Source organism: Equus caballus, chromosome 12 (assembly GCF_041296265.1).
Source record: "Equus caballus isolate H_3958 breed thoroughbred chromosome 12, TB-T2T, whole genome shotgun sequence".
Classification (NCBI taxonomy): Eukaryota; Metazoa; Chordata; class Mammalia; order Perissodactyla; family Equidae; genus Equus; species Equus caballus.
Genome location: NC_091695.1, coordinates 28037863 through 28059378, shown reverse-complemented (window position 1 = coordinate 28059378; position 21516 = coordinate 28037863). Strand labels below are relative to the sequence as shown.

At 53.7% G+C, this 21516-nt stretch overlaps 1 protein-coding gene across 16 annotated transcripts in view; it reads left to right on the top strand.

Moving 5' to 3' along the window:
- LOC111772089 (liprin-alpha-1) overlaps window positions 1-21516 on the top strand; it is a 112667-nt gene that overhangs the window by 1487 nt on the left and 89664 nt on the right. For 8 of the 16 annotated variants that reach the window (XR_011423943.1, XR_011423944.1, XM_070229630.1 and 5 more), the window contains exons 2-6: window positions 457-567; window positions 2091-2201; window positions 2735-2845; window positions 9337-9406; window positions 12473-12562. Coding sequence is in view for 13 of the 16 variants with exons in the window: in XM_070229630.1 (XP_070085731.1) it covers window positions 2790-2845; window positions 9337-9406; window positions 12473-12562 (216 nt within the window). In the remaining 3 variants the exon portion in view is untranslated. Of the gene's footprint in view, window positions 1-456; window positions 568-2090; window positions 2202-2734; window positions 2846-5128; window positions 5254-9336; window positions 9407-12472; window positions 12563-14702; window positions 14875-21516 lie in introns of those variants that run through there. The other 8 variants (XR_011423942.1, XM_070229638.1, XM_070229636.1 and 5 more) reach the window with 5 other exon arrangements.

The following is a 21516-nucleotide window of genomic DNA, read 5'->3' as shown; positions in this document are numbered from 1 at the left end:
TGGAAGAAGGAGCCAAAGGGATGCAGAGTTGGTTTTGATCCTCTGCCCCCCAGGAACTGGAAGTTACCCCCACCCCGTTCCCGCCCCACAGCTGACTTGTAGTGGAAGCATCTTGTTAGACTTATTCTTGAAACACTTTTGAGTGTATGTAAGTGGTGATTCAGACCTTTGCTCGCTGCCGTGCAGTCGGTGCTCAGAAAGTGTCTGAACGGTGAACTTCCGAGGTGGGAACGCAGTTCACGTCTGCCATCAGGAACGAAGTGCCCCTAACAGGTGAAAGGGACGCTGTAGACTGAGTCGAGCGTCACGCGTGGGTGATAGTGGGTGGCTCGTGTGTTTTAGAATGTGTGCTTGATCTCTTGCTGAGTCACACCGCGAGTCGTTTCTGTTCTGGTTCAACCAAGCGCCGGGTTAGCTCATATCTGTTCCCATGCCGACTGCTGCGTGTCTCCACAGACTACTCCAGCGGCTTCGGCGGCAAGTATGGCGTGCAGGCCGACCGGGTGGACAAGAGCGCCGTGGGCTTCGACTACCAGGGCAAGACGGAGAAGCACGAGTCGCAGAAAGGTCCGCCCGGGCGGCGCCCCGCAGCCCGTCCACCGCGCGGCCTGCCCCCTCGCCGCTGCTTCCCACACGCTTACAGACATGCGCCCTGGGGCGTTTCCCCTGTGTACGGCGGGTCACGTTATAGTTACACGGTTTTTTAACTCAAACGTTTGGCCGTTGTTGTTCCGTTCAGGTCAGCGTAGGGGTCTGTCGCGTTTTTGGTGACTGCTCAGTCCTTGTGGTGGGAAGATCCCGTAGTCTACGTAACCATTCCTCTGTGGAATGTACAAGTTAGGTTGTTTTCAATTTTCGATGTTAAAAGTCGACTGCATGAGTATTCTTATCCCTGTGTCTTATGTACCTAAGTGGTTATTCAAGAGTAAATTCCTAGAAATAGAATTGGGTCAGAGAACACTGAATTAAAATTTCGATAGATTGCCAGATTGTCCTCAGAAGCCGTGCTGGCTTCCTTTGCTGTGGCGGCCTCGCGGGTCACTTACTGCCGTCACCCAGCGAGGGCTGTAGGTGGAGGGCGTTAGATTCAGTCCCTCCTGCAGAGGCCACGAACTGTTGGTTCTCCTCATTGTTTTGTTTGGCCTGTACATTTAGATTTTTTAAAACGATTGCCAACATATAAAAACTGAGAGCTCACGTATTTAAAAAAAATCCCAGGTTTCTTTAAAGAACAAAACCAAAACCCAGCACTGGAAACCCCACTGGCTTGGCGTTTCTGTGAGGAGCTGGCCGTGGGCCAGCCCAGTGTCCCTTTGCCGCAGGCGTCACTTCCGTTACAGCAGGTGGCCTGCGGCACGGGGTCGCTGTCACTGCCTTCTCTCCCTCCCTCCTTGGAGCAGACCTGTGCTCCTCTGCCCCACGCGCACCCAGTTCCTCAGGACCTGCTGCTGGATGCCTTGCAGTCTGCACTGACTTTCTCCCCAAGAGGCCTCTGGGGCAGAGGAAATGCCACTCTGGGAGGTCGGGGGCACAGCCCCAAGTGCCTGGGCAGGCAGGCTCCTCGGCAGCCCCAGGCCTTTGCGGAAGGGGTTTGCTCCGCGCGCTCGTGCGTTGACGTGCCCACGATGGAGTCCTCCTTTAGTGCAGAGGGAACCATTCCACTGGCGTTTCTGGAGGGCGTGTGTTTCTGGAGGGCGTTCCAGGTTTATCCTGTCTTTGCAGGCACCCCTGCATGCCTCTCCTTGTGCTGGTCCATGAAGCAGAGGGACCCATTAAAAGCCGGCTGCTCGGCTCGTGCTGATCCAGAAGCTTTGTAATAAACTGTTACTCCATGCTGTCTTTTGGAATGAAGGAAAGATGCTACAGTTATAAATCTGCTGTCTTTATAGGACTCTTCCTAGTCCTGTTATTACATATGAGCAAGACTTTTAGGTATTTTCTGTATCAGTGATCTTATAGTGAGCTTAAAAGATTTTTGGTTTATATTTTTTTTAATTGAGTGTTAAAAGTACTTTCTTGAAGCCTGCTGGAATCCACAGCTTGCTCGCTGGTTGTGTTGCTGGCCTGTAAACTGCTTTCCTTGTTTTTAGATTACTCCGAAGGCTTCGGTAGCAAGTACGGTATCGACAAGGACAAGGTGGATAAAAGTGCTGTCGGCTTTGAGTATCAAGGCAAAACGGAGAAGCACGAGTCCCAGACAGGTGCCTGCATCTTACCAGCTCTCCAACCGGTGACCGTTAACGGGACGGGTGGTAACCAGAGCAGCAGGCAGAGACGGAGCGTAACCAGCAGCCCTTAATACGGACATCTCTCAGTTAAGCAGCCAGCTTTAAAACAGCAAAGCAGAAACACAGCTGTTACATGAGAGATCGACTCTTGCCAGTTGTTTTGGCTCTGACACCCCAGCAGTGCCGCTTGTGCTAATAGTGTCGCGTGTGTAAGTGGTGGGACTGTGGGGCTCCGGTTGCTGCTTAAGCTGCATCGCTTGGCGCTGCTTCTGTGGGGTCCCGTCTGCGTTTATTCGGAACGCTGGGATTACAGATGGGGTCAGTTTCCAGACGCTGTATGAGGAGGGCCTCTTGATGAGTGTTACCTAAAGTTTTACCGAAGATCTGAGAGAGAAGGGATGAATTGAGCGAATTGTGTGTATTGACGTGCATTGAAAAACATGTTTTCTCTCTGTTGCCCGGGCTATCCGTTAATACCAGTTTGTGTCCTTTTTCTAATCAATTAGACTACGTGAAAGGGTTTGACGGAAAATTTGGTGTGCAGACAGACAGACAAGACAAATGTGCTCTTGGCCGGGATCACCAGGAGAAATTGCAGCTGCACGAATCCCAAAAAGGTACCTTCATTTTGAATCTCCTACTTGGGATCGTTTCCCGAGTTTATTTCCCTTCCCAGGTCCGTCACTGTGCCGTGTTTTTGCCGTGTCTCTGTAGCAGTGGTGTTGTGTCTTCAGTGTGGGAGGTTGTCGTAGCCCTCCCGTGATTTGAGACAGCCCTTCAGCTAGAGGAGTGAGGAACCCCCGTCCCCTCCCACGGGAGGGCTCCCGCGAGAAGGCCCCATGTCACTGGGCTTCTGGAGCGCCGGTCACTGCCTGCAGCAGCTCTGGGAATGCTGTTTTCTGCCCTCAGCGGGCGGCCAGAGGGCCGACAGCGATCCAGTCCATGAATTGGTGCTGATAAAGCGTGCTGTAGGCTGTGGAAGGGGATGCCTCCTCTCTGCCCGGGAGTGTGTGCTTTCCACGACAGAACCATGTCCCTGGGAAAGTAGCACGTGGGGACGGGAGACCTCTGAGTGAGCCCCAGACTCACCCCGTCCTTTCAGCCAGCACAGATGGAGGTGGGGCTGGTACGCGTTGCCGTGCAGTAACCTCGTGTATAACGTGTCTCTTTCTTCACATGCGCAGAGATGCGTTCTCTTGTCTGCAGTGTGGGTAGGACCTAGAAAGAAACCTCAAAGCATGGAGTGGCTTTCCCGAATTACTTGAAATACATTTCCTAACCCGGTCTCTGATCTTGGCTGGAGTGTTAAGAGTTTGAGTTTGCCCTCTAACCTTTGAGCCCAGTTTTGACTGTTGCTGAGCCTGCGAGCTGGCTCTGCAGCCCCTGAGCCTGGCAGAGCTTTTCCTTTCTCTAAACGATGTACTTGATTCTTGCCCATGCTCCCACGATTCTAACCGAACTGTGTTTCCTCTCTCGGTTTTCTTCACTGTTGCTTGTGGATTTCCAGGTTATAAGACTGGTTTCGGAGGCAGATTTGGTGTTCAGCCCGAGAGGCAGGACTCCTGTGCTGTGGGGTTTGATTACAAGGAGAGGCTGGCCAAGCACGAGTCCCAGCAAGGCACCGTTGCTCACCACCCCCGCCCCCGCCTCCCCTCCAGTGCGGCCACTTCTAGCACAGACTTCCAGCCTCAGCCTTGCCAGCACCCTCTGTGCCCTCAAGGGGCACTCGGGCGTTGAAACCCAGGTGTATGCTGGAGCCATGGTCGCCTGCACTCCTCCCACCCCCATTCACTTGTTCCCTGGCACCATGGGGTTTGTGCTTGGCAAGACATGGCCGTAGTTTGCAGGGTGTGTTGCCCTAAACCCATAACGTGGCTCCATCCTGGAGCGGGGTGTCCCTGGTCTCCCAGCAGCCTTCTGCTGGAGCTCTTGCTGTTGACCGTGACTTACCTACTGAGTAAGCCACCCGACTGCCTCTGAGACGGGGAGAACCATGTTTAGTTCAGCCAGAGGCGCAGGTCACCGGGGGGCAGGGGCAGGGGCAGCCGTGTTCTGTGTGGTCTCTGTTTCATCGTGGTGGTGTTTTTTTGACCAGGGGTGGGAGGTGTTTTTCGTTTGTTTTGGTTTTTTTGACGACACCACCTACGTATAACTTCCCCACACAGAGCTAAACGGTATGTACAGGAAGCTAAGAAGACACAGGAAATTTCTAGGTGTATCTGTTGGGAGTCCACACGGTGAACACATTTCTCCTTAGAGCAGTTATTTAATTGCTGTCCAAATTCGGACTTGGCCGTTAGAACCTGGACACACGAGCGGAAGACAAGGACGGTCCTCCTTGCCAGGGCAGAGCGTAGGCTCCGTCCCCTGGTTGGGAACACACGGCCGTGTTCAGGCGAGGGACGGCGGACGCACCTGATCCGGTGCTGATCCGGCAGCCTGTGCGGAGACGGCCTTGGCTCTGCGTGGCCTTAAGGCCGTGTGACGGTGTGACTGTCACGGAGATCTGTGTTGCTACGTCCTAAGAGTTGGCTGGTAGAATTTCCCCATGGAATTTTTTTTTTCTTTTAAAAAGCAAGAAAACAGCTGCCTCGAGCCTCTGCCTAGTCCTAGTAGGGAGGGAGCGGTGCCAGGTGGAGGACTGTGCTGTTGGAGTGGCACGCTGCCCCGCGCCTGTGCTGGGCCCTCGGCTCACTGCCTGCCAGCCCACACGGCACCCTCTGTCCCTCAGGAGAGCGCGGAGCGCATGCGCACACCCCTTTTCTGCTTCTCCCCCGCCTGTGTGCTGAACACCACGGGTAGAAACCAACTCAGCTTGCAAGTGAGGACCGCGCGGGGTGCGGTTCTGGTCTCTTTCTGCTCGGGGTGCGTCTTCTTGGGCTGTTTCTGGATCTGTTTGCATGCCTCTGCCCCGGGCACCTCGCTGGTCCTCAGCCTAAGTGTAAGTGTTGTGTTGTGCCACTTTGCAGACTATTCCAAAGGATTCGGCGGAAAGTACGGGGTCCAGAAGGACCGGATGGACAAGGTAAGGATTCCAGATCCAGGCCTGAGTGTCTTCTGCTGCCGTGTTCGGGAATTTAGGAGGTCCGGGAATTCGTGGAGCTCTTGGTGTGTCAGCGCACGGCTCCGTGGATGGTCTGGGGTGGGGTGTGGCTCAGGTTTTCAGAAGCACGAACGTTTAAGTCGGGCACGTGTCATCACTGATGGTGCCGATTGCTGACCTGTATGCCAGGCCTCGTCTACCGGTCACGGACATCCTCTCCGGTACCCCACATGGTCGTGCTGTGGGGGAGAGACTGTCCCTGTCCCCTTTTGCATTTGGGGGTCCCTGGCCAGGCAGGCTCAGTGCTTGGCCACAGCATAGCAGCAAGTGGCGGGGCCACCTTTGGAAGCCAGGCATTAGGCTCTGGGGCCAACACGAGACCCTTGAGGACGTGTGGCTGTTTGAATCCAAAGTAGTTAGCGGTAAACCGGCTGGAAATTGAGCTCCTTGGTCACACTGTCCATGTCAGGAGCTCAGTAGGCACGCGTGGCGGCGGCGGCTCTGGGAGCGCGCGGGTCTAGAACATCTGTATCATGGTTCATGGTGGAAGGTCCACGGGACAGGGACCGTGTAGAGGCAGGTCCTGCCCACAGCACCGCCTCCCACGGGTGTCCCGGGGAACACGCTTGTTTCTCACTGGGGACTTTGTCACACGGTGTCGGATCTCTGAGAGTCAGTCTTAAGTGTATCAGACGGCCGTTTTTCTAGCGTACGGTCCAGCCATAGCAGAGTCTACACTTAGAGCAGGTGTGGAGTTGTCCACACGAGGACACGTGTGGCTTGTATCTCCTGAGCAAAGACGGAGGCCGTCCTGCCTGGTCCTGTGCCCGGCCTGTGGTCAAGGAGAGCAGGGCCAGTCCTCACGGAGTTCTGCTGCTGTCAGGCTCACAGCTGACCACACAGAGGCCGTCACCCAGGGGCTCCACCACGTGACCACGCATGGGCCCTGGGAGCATGTGGCAGGCCCAGGGCTCAGGCTGAGGGGCCAGAAGGGTCCTGGGGAAGTGAGAGGCTGGGCTCAGCTTTGACGGGTGGAGCATGCCGGGAAGATGGGCCAGGAGCCTGGAGAGCAGGGGCATAGCGTGTGTGCGGGGGTGGGGGTGACGCCGCAAAGACTGTTAGGGTCTCACTGCAGAGGAGGGCCGAGGGGTGAGGAGCTGGGAGGGACCATCTCGGGGAGCCCTGCAGACTACGTACGTCAGGTTTCGTTCTTCATCAGATGAGTCCTGAGTGGCCCTCGAAGGGTTTGGCAGGCAAGTGACACAAACAGGATCTGTGTTGAGAAGACCCTGGTCACAGTGTGGAAGTGGATTGCGGAGAAGCAGCAAGGCTGTGGCCCTAGTTAGGAGGTGGCTTCAGCGGTGTGAGCAGGGTGCGGTGCTGGCTCGGGCAGGGGCTCGTGGCAGAGGGAGAGCGGCACTGACCTCAGCGAGGCGGGAGGTAAAGCCCCCGGCTTTAAGGGCTGGCAGGGGCAGGCAGGACTGCCCCAGGTGGGCGGTGGGCCTCTGCTGAGCTGGGGCGCCTGGGAGGAGCAGGGGTGGGTAGCTGAGTCGGCTGTGGGTGTGTCCGGGGTGGGCTACCCAGCAGGGCAGGTGGACGAGAGTGCGGCTGGACCAGAGGCAGACGGCCACTGCACAGATGTGGACGGAGCCGGGGTCAAGTCGGAGGCGAGGAGAGCCTGCAGAGTGGTGAGCGGGCCCAGGGACACACCTGGGGATGGCAGCAGTCAGGCTGGTAGAGGAGACTGGGAAGTGCACCCAGCAAGGTGGGGGGAGCCCACAGGGTCTGGTGGTGCTGGTCTGAGGGTAAACAGCTTTGGGGCAGGGGGGTCACCTGTGCCCAGCAGTGCTGCTGGTGGGGGCGATGTCTGGGCGAGCAACGTGGTAGCCCCGGGAGTCCTGGTGAGGGCATTGTTGTGGGTGTTGGGGGGCAGGTTGGGGGAAGCTGGCCTGCAGGGACCCGCACCGTGTGGGGAGGGTCAGTCGTAGAGTCGGCAAGCTTGGGCCCGCTCCGCCCACTGTGGTCCTGTGAGCTGGGCAGCGGTCAGCCGAGGGGATGGTTCTGTTTAAGATGGAAGAGACCAGAACGTGTAGGGGAGCCCAGGCCGTAGACAGGCATGTGGAGGGAGACCGTGAGGTGGTGCTGGTGGAGAATGTGGGGTCACTGAGACGCAGCCGTGGACGGTAGAGGCTGACGAGGGGGCCTGCGACCGAGGCAGCGTGGTGGCTTGGCGCAGAGGTTGGGTGAGCCTGTGTCTGACGGTGACTGTGGTTCCTGTTGGTGGTGTGACGGCGTCCGTGTTGTGCGGTTGGCGGCCTGAGGCTTAGGAAGGTGAGGGAGCTGCGCGGGGTCCCAGTGAGCTGCGTGTGGAGGGATTCGGGTGTGAAGTCCCTATAGGGGATGGAAACGGGTTGAGGGGTGTCCAGCAGGTGGGACCTGGGACAGGTCGTGACCTTGAGTTGCCAGGCTGGACCGAGGGGAGGGAGGAGCAGGCGCCGCGTAGAGGAGGGCGGTGAGAGGGAGAAGCTTCTAGTCGGCAAGCGGGTCTTGGTGATGGGGGCATGCTGTGGAGGAGGTCGGGCGCGGTGTGGTGGGGACGCTGCAAGCGAGAATGAGAGGTTGGGGGCAGTGTTTGCTGGAAGCCCCCAGGTGACGGCAGAGAACTGGCTGGGCTGGGCAGATGGGGGCGACAGGAGGGGCCCATGGGGAGGGTGCTGACGCCCCTACCCCTGAAGCCACAGGGCAGGCAGGAGCCTGATGGGACATCCGGAGGTGGGGGGCAGGGCAGGGAGTGAGTATGAGAAGAGATTGTTCTGGAGAGAGGTGGCAGAGGCCAGGTCTGGTGGGCGGGTGGTCTGGGAAGGGAGAGCGCTTGGTCAGGGCAGCTGAGCGGTCGCACTCGGAGAGGGGGGCAGGGGGGCCAGGGTGGCCCGGGTGCCGGGCTCTCAGGCTGGCTGTGGCTGGGCATGGCAGACGGGTGGGCGGACAGCCGTGCTCTGGCCGAGCGGGGTGGCTGTGGAGGGAGAACGGGGCTCTGGGGGAGGGTGGGGGCCTGGCCCGTGAGTGCGGCACTCCGCGCAGGGCTCAGCCTGTGCCTGGACGGGAGGGAGCTGCCACTCACAGTCACCCTCAGACAGTGCCCGCTAACTTCAGGTCCACGTCCTCGGGGCCCTGCTCCCCTGATTTGTGTCAGGAAGGCAGTGACTGTCCCACGCCCCAGGTGTGTCACTGGGAAGTGGTTGCTCACGAAGAAACTGAGGATGGCCCGTGGTTCCCAGAGCCTGTCTGCATCAGTGTCTGCGTCAGCATCAGCCTTGAAGGAGCAGCTGTCGCTCAAAGTGTCGTCTGACAGAATTGGGCCCCCGTACTCACGCTTGTGGGGGATGTGGACGGTCAGGCCAGGCGAGGCTTGTGGCACTGTGTCCCCTCCCGGGGCGAGGGCTAGTGCAGAACCCGCACCTGGTTTCTGATTGCGCAGGTGTAGATATGCTTTTGGGTTTTTTCCTACTCTTTTTTTTTGGAGCAGTTTTAGCAAATTTGAGAGGATGGTACAGAGATTTCCCATATGCCCCCCGCCCCCACCACGCACAACCTCCGCCACCATCAGCATCCTCCGCCAGCTGGGACGTTGGGTACAGTCCGCGAGCCTGCGCTGACAGGTCGTCGTCACCAGAGTCCACGGTTGACTTTAGCGTCCACTCTTGGTGCTGGACGTTCTGTGGCTTTGCACACGTGCGTAAGGACATGTGTCCCCCTTGCACTGCCCTACAGAGTATTTTCACTGCCCTAGAAATCCTCTGTGCTCCGTCTGTCCATCCCTCCTCACGTGTGTACTTTTTCTTCTCACGCTGACCCACGTCGTCACCAGCAAGTGTGTGTCGTAACCCTTTTCATGCCTCAGTTAACTTGCAGAACAGAGAAGGAGATACGAAAGCTTTGGGCTCCCCGGTGGGCTCTTTGGGAAGGTCGAGGGCAGGCTTTGCCGTCTGGGTGAGGTGGCAGCCGTCACGGGGTGTGAGGAGCAGAGAACAGTGCCTTCCTGATGTTCCTTTCCTGTCTCGGTAGAATGCTTCAATCCTTGAGGATGTCGCCAAGGTGGCCTCCACGTATCAGAAGACTGTCCCTGTCGAAGCAGGTGAGTCCTGGCGGACCCCCTACCGGCACTGTGGTTTTTCCAGGAGGAAATTCCACGCTCTTTGGTTGTCCCAGGAAAATGCTCAGGGCAAAGGGTAGTTGGGGGGCTGGCCCAGTAGCACAGCAGTTGAGTTCGCACGTTCTGCTTCGGCAGCCCGGGGTTTGCTGGTTCAGATCCCGGGTGCAGACATGGCACCACTTGGCAAGCCATGCTGTGGCAGGCGTCCCACATATAAAGTGGAGGAAGATGGGCACGGATGTGCGCTCAGGGCCAGTCTTCCTCAGCAAAACGAGGAGGATTGGTGGCCGATGTTAGCTCAGGGCTAATCTTCCTCAAAAAAAAGGGTAGTTGGCAGAATGTGCACCAGGAGCAGATGGAGCATGAGTGGAGAGATGGAGCTGAATGGGGAGCAGAGTCGTTCCTGTGTATTTTCAGGAAAGAAATTGACTTGCCTTTTGAGGGAAGATCCTCTTTATTCCTGCAGAGGGTCAGAGGCAGCTTTCCCACACTGCGTGTTGTGCTCTCTGGCCGTGGGGATCTGCTTTGGTGGGTGCCTCCCAAAGTAGAGCTGGGTTAACTGCACGTGTGCGAGGGCCCTTCTCGCTGCTGGAACCGCGTTCTGGGAGGGTCCTGTGGCACCTGCTGCTCAGACACGCTCGCTGGTGCCCCTGGACGCGGTCGGCCCTGGCTGTGACCCGAGGGATGTGTTGTAGCGCCTGTGCATGAGCTGGAGTAGGCACTCTCTCCTTCGCTCCTTCTCCTCCTTGGGCCTGGTCCAGGCTGCCGCAGTCTGTCCTTTCAGGTGATTGCTCGTGTGAGGGCCTCTTCTAGTCCAGGGGTCTGCAGCCTGGGTCTGCTGCCTTTTCCTGTGAGTGTTTGTAGTGTTTCCCACCAGAGAAGGTAGGAGCGGGAGCCTGGGAGGTGAGCCGGAGGGGTGGGCTCCTCCTGCCTCAACCTGTCCTAGGGGGGCTGGTGTCTGAAGGCTCAGGTCCCTACGTTCTCGCCTACCAACTGGGCGACCCGTGACAGATGAGCTCGCTGTTCTGTGCCTCATGTTCTGGTCCATGAAATGGGGGTGGAGACACTCATCATGACTCTTTTTAGGGTAGTGACGAGGTAGAGTCTGAAGTCATGCATGCAACATTGATAAACCGTAAAGGTGTGTTTAACTCTGTGGACGTTCTGCCCGAAATCATGGGGGGGAATGTTGAGAACGTGGATAATCGAGGAAATTAACATGCAATAGACAGAAAATGCCGACGCGGAGGACGTGAGTTAAATAAGCCCTGCTGTCTTACCACGTGCGGCGAAGTCGGAATAAGAGCAAGTTTTACGGTTACCATTTACTATTCCTTAATTGCTGGAAAACTTTTAGACATGTCTCCTTCAAGTTTTTAGTAAGCTGCTTGTAAGTTAGCTTTCTTTCATTGCAGAACACACGCTCACAGACTACAAGGCATTTTTTCCTGCTATCTTGGTCTTCTTTTCAAATAGTGCCCTCCTCATTTTTTGCCTTAGAAGTTTGACCCCTGCCATCTAAGTCGCCTCAGCATCCACAAGATGCAGAAGGGATGGGCTGCTTGAGAAGAAGAAAACTTTTGATCATCGTCACCTAACCTCTCTCCTTTTGAGGTTCTCCTGCTGTCCCTTCGGGTGTGTTGTCCTTCTCTGTCCCCAGCCCCTGCCACCCGTCTGCTCTCTTCCTCCTCCCCAGTGAGAGCGAGTCTCCGTCGGCACAGTACTGCTCCCAGCAGAACCCCCTGGGCTGTGGAAGGGCGCTGGAGCACTCGGCTCCCCGACAGCACATGTCTTCTGAGTGCTCCCTCCTGGCAGGCGAGGAGAGTTTGACTTGGGTCCCGTACGCCTGACTCTCAGATCCTGGAAGCCCGCCTCTGGGAAGGAGTCTGCCTATACCCTGCCACCTTTGAGAGGGGCTGTCCTAGAGCCCGTGGCCTGGAGACATGTTTCTAGAAGTGATTCATAGACGAATCCGTGGCCCTGTGCCTCTGCAGTTCCCGGTCTCTCTGCAAGCCCACCTTCAGCCCGGCCGCCCAGCCCAGGCACAGCCCCTTCGAGGAGGCGCTCTGCTGCCTCAAGTACTTGTGGGTGCGTCCAAGTGACTTGTGGTGCTGGGACTCTCCTGGGGGGTGGGGAGGAGAGGGCTCAGATTCCGCTTCTGCCCCTCGCTGGCATGCGTCCCTGGGTGTGTGACTTACCCTCTCCGGGAGCTCAGTCTCCTCGTCTGAAACCTGGAGAAAAATCCAGCCTTCCAGCTGGCAGAACTCGTTCCTGTAGCTGCTGGATCAAATGACCACAAGTTTAGTGGCTTAAAACAACACTCATTTCCTGTCTATAGTGCTGGAGGGCAGAAGTCCTAACAGGTCAGCAGGGCCGCGTCCGTTCTGGAGGCTGGAGAGGACGACGTTCCCTGGCCTTCTCCAGTTTCTGGGGCCGTCCGCGTTGCACCCTCTGCTTTGCTCTCTCTCTCACATGGCTGTCCCCCTCTTGTAAGACCCCGTGATGACATGGGCCAACCCAGATAATCCCGGATTGTCTCCCATCTCAGATGCCTAACTTCGTCGCATCTGCGGTCCCTTCTGCCCTGTGAGGTCACGTGTTCACAGCATCTGGGGCCTGGGATGTCAGCTTGTTTAGGGGCCGTATTCTGTCCATGACAGTCCTCGCTCTGAGCCCCAAAGATTCATGTCCGTACTACGTGCAGAATACATTCTGTCCATTTTAAAAGTCTGAGTTGGGTTTGGGTGGGCCGGGGGTTGTAGCTCGGTAGTGGTACTGTTGCCTTGCCGACTGCACAGTGAGTAAATCCTGTGCCTTATGTGGTAGCAGCAGGAGTATTACAGGCCACCGAGGTCCTAGTTCTTGAGAATACTTGACTGACTGCGTGACCTTCACTTCAGAGCAAACTTCCCTTAAGACCTGCTGGTGTTCGGTCTCCGTGCTTGGTCCTCTCTGCTCTTTCTGCCGGAGCCGTGTTGCCGCGGAGGCGGCCTGGTGACCCAGAGTGTCCTAGGCGTGTTCTGAGTGCTGCGTGTCTGTCGATCACAGGAGCAGGCCAGAGCCGGGAAGCAGACCCCGCCCGCGTCCCCTGCTCCTCAGCCGGCACAGGAGAGGCCGCCTTCGAGCCCCGTCTGTGAGGTGGGTCTTCCGTTGTTTGTGAGTGAGTCTCTGGCTTCTTGAAGCCATTTCTCCTGGGGCAGTGCCGCCACCGCGGACGGCGTGGGCTCCCTCCTCAGCTCTGCTAGGTGCCCATCCACAGAGGGCGGCTTGGCGAGCAGCCTCCTGGTGCTGGGGGACGCTCCCGGGCACACGGCCTGCTTCTCACCGAGAATGGCCGTCCTCACTGGGCTCCTGGACGAGGCCCCCTTGCTCAGCCAGCCCGCAGCCCCCCAGTGGGGTCTCCGAACACCGAGTGGATGGCTTCTGGTCCGGAGCTCACGTGGTCATGCTGCATTTGCGCTGACCCCGCTCTTCTAGAATCCGCATCCTGCGGCACCCAGCTGCCTCTCCCGCGTGGCCTCGCTTCACTGGAGCCCTCTGCAGCTCTCCCCTCCCTCAGCCCCTCTTGAACGTGTCTGCTCCAGAGCCTCTGTCCTTGGCCCTTTCTCCTCAGTTGTGTCGTCAGTGCCTAGTGCCTGCCTGTGTCCCCAGGGCCTGCTAACACGGATCCCCATGCTCTCTCCTGATCTGAGTTACTGAGCTGCCTGCCTCAGCTCTCCTTCGCTCCGTCACGGGGTGTCCGCATCTCCCTCTCTCGGGAGCACCCCTGCCACCACCATCCATGGCCATACCCGGCTGAGCCCCGAATTCCATCCCTTCTCTGGCCCTGCGGCCACTGTCCTGGTTCCCACACCCGTCTTCTCTCCCTGGACATTAGCCCTCAAAGATCATTGAGTCGCAGGGGATGAGAACTAACTCATATCAGCTGAGGCATAAAGGGACGAGGATGCGGGGAGAGCTGTGGGCTGGGGCAGCAGGCCTGGCCTCAGGTCCACAGTCTCATCACCACCAGGGTCATCTCCTTGTGTTGCTGTTCCCTCTGTGTGGCAGCCGTGTCCTTCTGGACTTCTGGGCGGGTGTGTTGGATGTGGCCTTATAATTCGTAATCCAATGGAAAACGGGGACCTTGAGCCACCCCCCCCATCATGTTCCACTACTGGCCCGTCACTGAGCAGTTGGTTCTTGAGAAGGCCAAGATGGCATGCTGTCCCTGGCAGGGATGGGAGGTGGGTCCTAGATCAGCAGCCCTGCTGGAACCCTGTGCTGGGTGGGGCAGAGGTGGCGTTGCTGGAAGATAGGAGAATAGGGTGCTGCCAGTGTGGGATGCCCGCCGTAGCACCCACCTGCTCACGGTGCCCCCACATGACTAAGCTGAGGGTGCGGGCAGCCAGCTCGTGCCCCCACACCATGGCCTGGCCTTTAATCCTCCAGTCCGTTCCCTTTGAATCCAGGGGGACCTTGCCAAAAGGAGCCTCTGGCTCTGTCCCTCCCTCTTTAACCCTTGAGTGACTCCTGGTACCTGGCCTGGAGGTGGAGTGCCCTCTCTGTGGCCTTCATAGTACCTCTCCCAGGCAGCATGCACTGTGCTGCTCACCCTCCATCGAGAGCTGGTGCCTGAGCACCGGCCCTTCCTGGAGCTTCTCCCCATGCCCCGCCGCCTCTGGCTCCCGAGGGCGCCTTCAGGAGGACCCTCGTTGGAAACACTGGTGAAAGCCACCGTTGATGATCAGGAGTTCAGGACTTGGGTTCGAGCTTGGAAGTCCCGGTGCTTGTGACCAGGGAGTTGGTGATTTCCTCCTGCACGTGACCTGGTGCTCCCTCCCTCCCGCCCCTCTGCCAGAGGACTTGGTTAGGACAGAACCCGGCTGTCCGCGGCCTTGCCAGCTCTGGCCGTGTGATGGGGTGACATTGTGAAGCTGCTGGGTGGCCGTCGGAGGGCTGGGACCTGAAAAAGAAACAGGCCAGACCTGCCCCAGGCGACAGCCTGAGAAGCGCTCAGCTCGTGACAGCCGTGCGGGTTCCAGTTCCTGCAGGATTTGCGGGCGCTGGGGGACGGTGAGGATGGGGGTTATTCAGGAAGAAGTGCCACGTGGTCCCTCTGAACACACTTAGCACGGTTAGAATCGAAGCCGTCTGCACACGTCGGCAGGTGTTGCCTCCTCTTCTCCGTGTCCATTTGCTCGGTCTCAGCTGGACCGAGAAGTGGTCCGTGTGTTTCCCTTGGCCGTGGCAGCGACCCGCCTGGCCCATGTGAACTGTCTCCCTGGCTCTTCCCCAGGATGCGGCTTCGTTCAAGGCCGAGCCGAGCTACAGAGGCCCCGTGAGCGAGCCGGAACCCGTGTACAGCACCGAGGCCGCCGACTACCAGGACGCCGATAGCCAGCAGGGTCTGGCCTACGCCCCAGAGGCCGTCTATGAAAGCACGGAGGCCCAGGGCCACTATCCTGCAGGTCCGGGGGGGGCCCCTGTGGTGTTCCCCGGGCAGAGGGTGCCCCTGTTAAGTTGCCCTGTGAAAGTTGCCTTCTCCGATGACTGATCTGCCCCCCGCTGTGTGGTGCCTTCTGACCTGTCGTCTTAAGCCATTTCTCGCTAAATGTGTATTTCCCATGGGTTTCATCATATATTTCCAATATCCTAATGAAATTTAGTGGACAAATAGGATGGATTTCACAGAGAAAATATTTTTACACACCACCTTTATTAGAACACCTGTGTTTTGTAAATCCAATCTGTTTTAGGGGGTGGAAGACTGGAGGTTGACCCCTTTGGAACTTTGTCCTTGGCGGATGAGAGTTACAAAGCTTAGAGTCACACTGAACTTGTTAGTCCCGGTGTGTTGGCGTTGGGACCAGGGTGTCAGAGCCTTTCCTTCGGGAGCTGAGTGAGGTGTCATGGCAGGTGAAGGAGGAAAGCGGCACCTAGGAAAGTGGAGGGTACGTGGATTCCGGGGGCCTCTGTGCTGTCTTGGTGCCATTTTACTTGCTCATAACAGGTGCCTCTGTGGTGCTTTCAGGTGGACCGAGTGGGTGCACACTTACACTCTCGTGATGGGTCTGCAGCACTGACTTAGGAGATGAGTAATGACAAGCTTAATGCGCTTCTTGGCTTAGTCAGTCCTTCTGAAAGATTGATTAGCCAAACATTTGGGTTTCCTTTTTTTTTTTTTTTTTTTAAATATTTTATTTTTTTCTTTTTCTCCCCAAAGCTCCCCGGTACATAGTTGTGTATTCTTTGTTGTGGGTTCTTCTAGTTGTGGCATGTGGGACGCTGCCTCAGCGTGGTCTGATGAGCAGTGCCATGTCCACGCCCAGGATTCGAACTAACAAAACACTGGGCCACCTGCAGCGGAGCATGCGAACTTAACCACTCGGCCACGGGGCCAGGCCCTGGGTTTCCTTTTTAACATCTAATTCGCGCTATGCAGGGCTATAATGCTCCTTCTCTGTTGGGTTAGAGAATCATTAAGTTTTTTGTCCTCTGAATCTTATAAATTACGAAGTTCGTTTAGGTCAAATTTTATTACCACAGCTTAGAAGGATTGGTCAAATTATGTTTTACTGGGATTTTCATGTATTTATCTTTTCAGTAGTTTTGTTTGTTTGGTTTTGTAGCTGTGTTTGTTTTCATGTAATTTGGGGCACTTACACTGAAGTGTGTGTCAGATACCACGTATTTGATAAGGTGGTTTTTGAGAGAATGGTCTCAGGGGCCCTCGCAGGGAAGGGACAGGAGTGTGTGCAGTCCAGTGTGGAGCGGCGGAGGCCATCGCACCGGCAGAGGAGCCGGTCGCTCAGTGGTTTGTTTCCAGCCACTGCTCAGTGTTGTAGCCTGGAAATGCCTCGCCGGGTGGAGAAGGTGGTGACGTCAGCGGTCCCTGAGCCCAGCGTTTCAGAAACGCAGGAACCACTGAGTGAACACTTTCAGGACCCTTCCGATTCCTGGCGTTTGTCTCATGTTTCGTGGCTAATAGTGTGACCAGAGAGGCATGTGCTTAACTAAATGCATTTGTCTTCCTGGCACTTTATGTCGGCACGTAATGCTGTACTTATAAAAGATTTAGCTGTAGCATACATCAGAGAATTTCCCCAAGCGTAAGTGTGCACCTCAGTGACTTTTTCACTAAGTGAACACACTCTCGTAATATACCGCCTACATTAAGGAGTGAAACATGGCCAAGCTTCCCAGAAGCCCCCTCGTCCCCACTCCCAGGAACTGTCCCCCAAAGCCGGCAGTGGTCTTGGCTTTCCACCATTGATGACTTTCCCGTGTGCTTGACTGTCTAAGTGAAATAAAGTTATACGTACATTTGGTTTCTTGGTTCTTTCATTCAGTAGTACCTTTGTGGGATCCACTCGCGTTGTCTCGTAGCTTTGTTCTTTCTTGTCTGCTGCCCAGGAACCCAGTCTCTGAATTTACCATCATTTATTCTTTCTGCCATTCTTGGGTATTCTGGATGTTCCTAGTTCAGACGAACGCCGCCCTGCATATTCGTGCTTGTTTCTTTGGTGCAGGTGTGTATGCGTTTCTGTTGGTGTTCACAGGAGTGGCACTGCAGAGGGCCAGGGTCTGCGTCTGTCCAACCTGAGTAGACACTGCCCAAAGTGGCGGTGCTGCCGCCAGCCGTGTGTGAGCCGTCCGCCGTTCCCCAGCGCTTGGTGTCGTCAGCTCGTTCGTTGCGGCTGTCCGGTGGGCACCGAGTGGAGGAGGCTCAGTGTGCTGTAGGCTGGCCGCTGCCCGGTGGCCGGGGATGCGCAGAAGCAGACTCTTTGTGTGTGTCTGTTGGCGGTTTCGAGATCCTCTCTTGTGAGTGCTTGTCCTTTGCCCGTTTTTCGATTGGGTTTTCTGTGTTGTTTCTTACTGAGTTGAAGGAGTTCTTTTCATATGTTCTGAGTACAAGTTATATATTCTGAGTACATGTGTGTGTGGCAGGTTATTTTACATTCTTGTGTATGTTTGCCCTTTGGCTCTCAGTGGTGTCTTGATAAGCAGAAGTTTTAATTGTAATCTAGCCTGATGGATCAGTCTTTTCAGTAATATTGAATGCTCTTTGTGTTCATTGGAAGATAGTATCACAAAGATCATGAAGATATTATCCTGTAAAAGCTTTCTGATTTTATCTTTCACATTTAGACCTGTAATCCATCTGAGAGTGATTTTTGTTTGTGGTGTGAGATAACGGCCAAGGTTCCTTTTTTTCCTTAAGTGTATGCTATACAGTTGACCGAGAATAATTTATTAAACAGACCCTCCTCTCCCCAGTGCACGACAGTGTCGTCTGTGTCATCAGGCAAGTGACCGTAAATATACGGGCCTGGATCTAGACTCCGCTCTGCCCCGTTGGTCTTTCTGTCGTCTTTGCACAAGCAGCACGCTGTGTAAATTGCTGTAGATTTAGCCTGTCCTGGCATCTGGTAATTTGAGTCCCCCAGCCTCGTTCTTGTGCAAGGCTAGCTGGGCTAATCTTCACCCTTTACATCCTCGGTTAAAATGTAGAGTCTGCGTGGCCGCCTCTCCCCGGAAAACGTGCTCTGATTTTCACTGAGATTGCGTTTCATCTGTAGACTAGCGTGGGGAGAAATGACAGCTTCTTAATATTGGTCTTACAGGGGCCCACGCGGTGTGCGGCGGTTAAGTTTGCGCTCTGCTTTGGCGGCCCAGGGTTTGCAGGTTTGGATCCCGGCTGTGGACCTGCGCACCACTTACCAAGCCGTGCTGTGGCAGGCGTCCCACGTATAAAGTGGAGGAAGATGGGCATGGACGTTAGCTCAGGGCCAGTCTTCCTCAGCCAAAAGAGGAGGATTGGCAGCAGATGTTAGCTCAGGGCTAGTCTTCCTCGGAGGGAAAAAACATGGGTTTTAAAATCCATGAACACAATATAGCCTTCTATTTATTTAGCTCTTCTTTAATTTGTCTTAATACTATACAGTTTTCTGTATATATATCGTCTACATGTTTAATTACATTTATTCATAGATATTTCACATTTCTTATTTTATTATAAATATATTATGTAATTGTTTATTACTGTTATATAGTGATAGAATTGATTTTTGCGTATTCACTTGCTAAATCCATTTATTTCTAATAGTAATTCTTCTTGTATTTTGTAGGTGTTCACAAGTATGTCTGCAAGAGACAGTTTCTTTTCTTTTTTGTTTCCAAGTGCTGTACTCGTTTTTCTTTTTCTTGCCTCGCTGGCCTGGCTGGGACCTCCAGCACAGTGCTGAGTAGAAGTGGTGAGGGTAGGGATCCTCGTCTCCCTCCCAGTGTCAGAGGGAAGGCTTTCGGTATCTCACTGTTATATCTGATGTTGGCTGTAGCTTTTCCATAAATATTTTTATCGAAATATCCAAATTCTCCTCTATTAGTTTGCTAAATGTTTTTTTAAATCATGAATTAAATTATTAAATTTTCTTAAGTGCATTTTCTGCATCTTTTGAGACAGTCCAGTTTTTTTCCTTTTATGTGGTGATTTACCTTTTAGTTTGCAATTCTAGAAGAATCCCAACCTGACCTTGATGTATTCTGCTTTCCCCGGATTTTGTTTGTTAATATTTTAAGATTGTTGCGTCTGTGTTTGTGAGAGCTTGGTCTGTAACTTTGCTGTCTTGTGTTGTCCTTGTTAGGTTTGGCTCATGCTCGTCTCCTAACACAAGGTGGAAAGCGTTCCTTGTTGATTCCCAGAAGAGCCCCTGTGAGACTGGTGTTTTCTTCCTTGCAGTTTTGGAAGAATTGACCAGCAAAACCAGCTGGTGTAAGGTTTTCTTTGTGAGAAGGCTTTTAGTTTCAGATTCAGTTATTCACGTGGAAATAGGATTTTTCTGATTTTATGTTTCTTCTTGTGTCTGTTTGGGTAAGATGCTCTTTTTTCCTAGGAATTTGTTCAGGCCACCCAAACTTTCCGATTATTAAGTGTAATATGGTTCATAATATCCTTATTTTGTGCAAGATCTCTTGTAATATCCCCTTTTAAAAATTTTTGATATTGGTAATTTGTCCTTTTCTCTTTTTCTTCATCGGTCTTGCTAGTCTTATGAATTGTAGTAGCCCTTTCAAAGGACAGCTTTTGGCTTTATTGATTTTTTTCTGTTTAGTATTTGTTCTCTATTTTGTTAATTTATGCTTTTTTCCTTCCATTTGCTTTGTGTTCTGTTTGCTGTTCTTTTTTCTAGTTTCTTGAGATAGATGCTTAACTGATTTTGGCTCTTTCGTCTTTTCCAGTCTATGTATGTGAGGCTCCAGCTGGCCCTGTAAGTGCACCTTTAGCTGCATCCCGCAAGTTCTGAAAGCCACATTTTCGTTCTCTCTTGTGTGAAAACATGTTCTGATGTTCATCGTGGTATCTTTTTTTACTCATAAAGTTTTTAAAGAATTATGTCACTTGACTTCCCAATGTTTGTGGGGATTCTCTGGTTAGCTTTTTGTTGGTTTCTACCTTCCTTGCATGAAGATCCCTGTCTTGGTCTTTTGGGGCTGCTATAATCAGATGCATAGACTAACTGGTTTATGAACAACAGAAGTTTATTTTGCATCGTTCTGGAGGCTGTGAAGTCCCGGATCAAGGCACCGGCAGATTCCGTGGCTGGTGAGGGGCCGCTTCCTGGTTCGTAGACGGCCAGCCTCTCACTGTCCTCACATGGCGGAGGGGGCGAGGGAGCTCTCTCAACTCCAGACTAATCACCTCGCAGAGTCCCCGCCTCCTGACACCATCACCTTGGGGCTGACGAATTTTAGGGGGACGTAAACTGTCAGTCTGTTGTAATCTCTACGTACACCCTGCATTATTTCAACGTTTTGAAATGAGTCGAGCTTTCCTAATGGCCCAGCGTACATTCATTTTTGTTAAACGTTCCTTGGGCCCTTGAAAATGTTATTTATCGGTGAGAATGCAGTGTTGTATGTATACCAGGTAGATCAAGTTTGTTAATCATATAATTTAGATTCTAGTAGCCACATTACATAAAGTAAAAAGAAATAGGTGAAATTAATTTTGATAATGTATTTTATTTAACCTAAATATCCAAAATATTATAATTTCAATGTGTAATCAACATGAAAAGACTACTGAAATATTTTGCCTTCTTTTTGTTGGATAAGTCTTTAAAATCGGGTGTGCATTCTTGCAACACGTCTCAATTTGAAGTAGGCACATTTCAGGTACTTAATAGTTGCATGTGACTGTTTACTGGGCAGCCCAGTTCTACACTCTTACTTTTTTTTTTGAGGAAGATTAGCCCTGAGCTAACATCTACCGTCAGTCCTCCTCTTTTTGCTGAAGAAGGCTGGCCCTGAGCTAACACCTGTGCCCGTCTCCCTCTACTTTATACGTGGGGCGCCTGCCACAGCATGGCTTGATGAGCGGTGTGTAGGTCTGCAGCCAGGATCTGAACCGCCGAACCCCGGGCCGCCGAAGTGGGACGTGGGAACTTGACTGCTGCGCCACTGGGCCGACCCCTACACCTGTACTTTTTTTGGGTCTGTTTTTTCTATCAGTTACTGAGAGATGTGTCTTAAAGCCTCCCACTGTGATGTTGGCTTTGGTTGTTTCTCCTTTTCTATTTCTATCAATTTTTCTGTCTTTTGAGATCGTGTTGTGAGGTGCATTCAGATTTAGCGTTTTTATCTTCTTGGTGGATTGCACTTTTATCATTGTGAAATGCTCCTCGTTAGTCAGGCTTCTTGCTGTTGAGGCTGCTTTATTTGATAGTGATCTTTGCCACATCAGTGTTCTCTTAGGTAGCGTTGGCCTGGGGATGTTTTGCTTTCACCTGTCTGTGATCTTGTATTTTTAAGCGTGCCTCTGTGGAGAGTATACAGCTAGTTTGATTTTAATCAATTTGACGATTTTTATCTTTTAATTAGAGCATTTGCTCCACTTAAATATAATTGCTGGTATTTTGGTTTGTAGGTACCATGTTACTATCTGTTCTCTGTTTGTTCCACCTGTGCTGTGCTGTGTTTCTCTCTGGCCTTCTGTTAGACGTATCGTGGTGTTTAGTTCGGTACTTCTCTCTTAGGTTGTTGGCTGTGTACATTCCTAGATACAGGGTGCATTTTACATTTGAGCCTTATTTACTGCTTTTACTACCTCC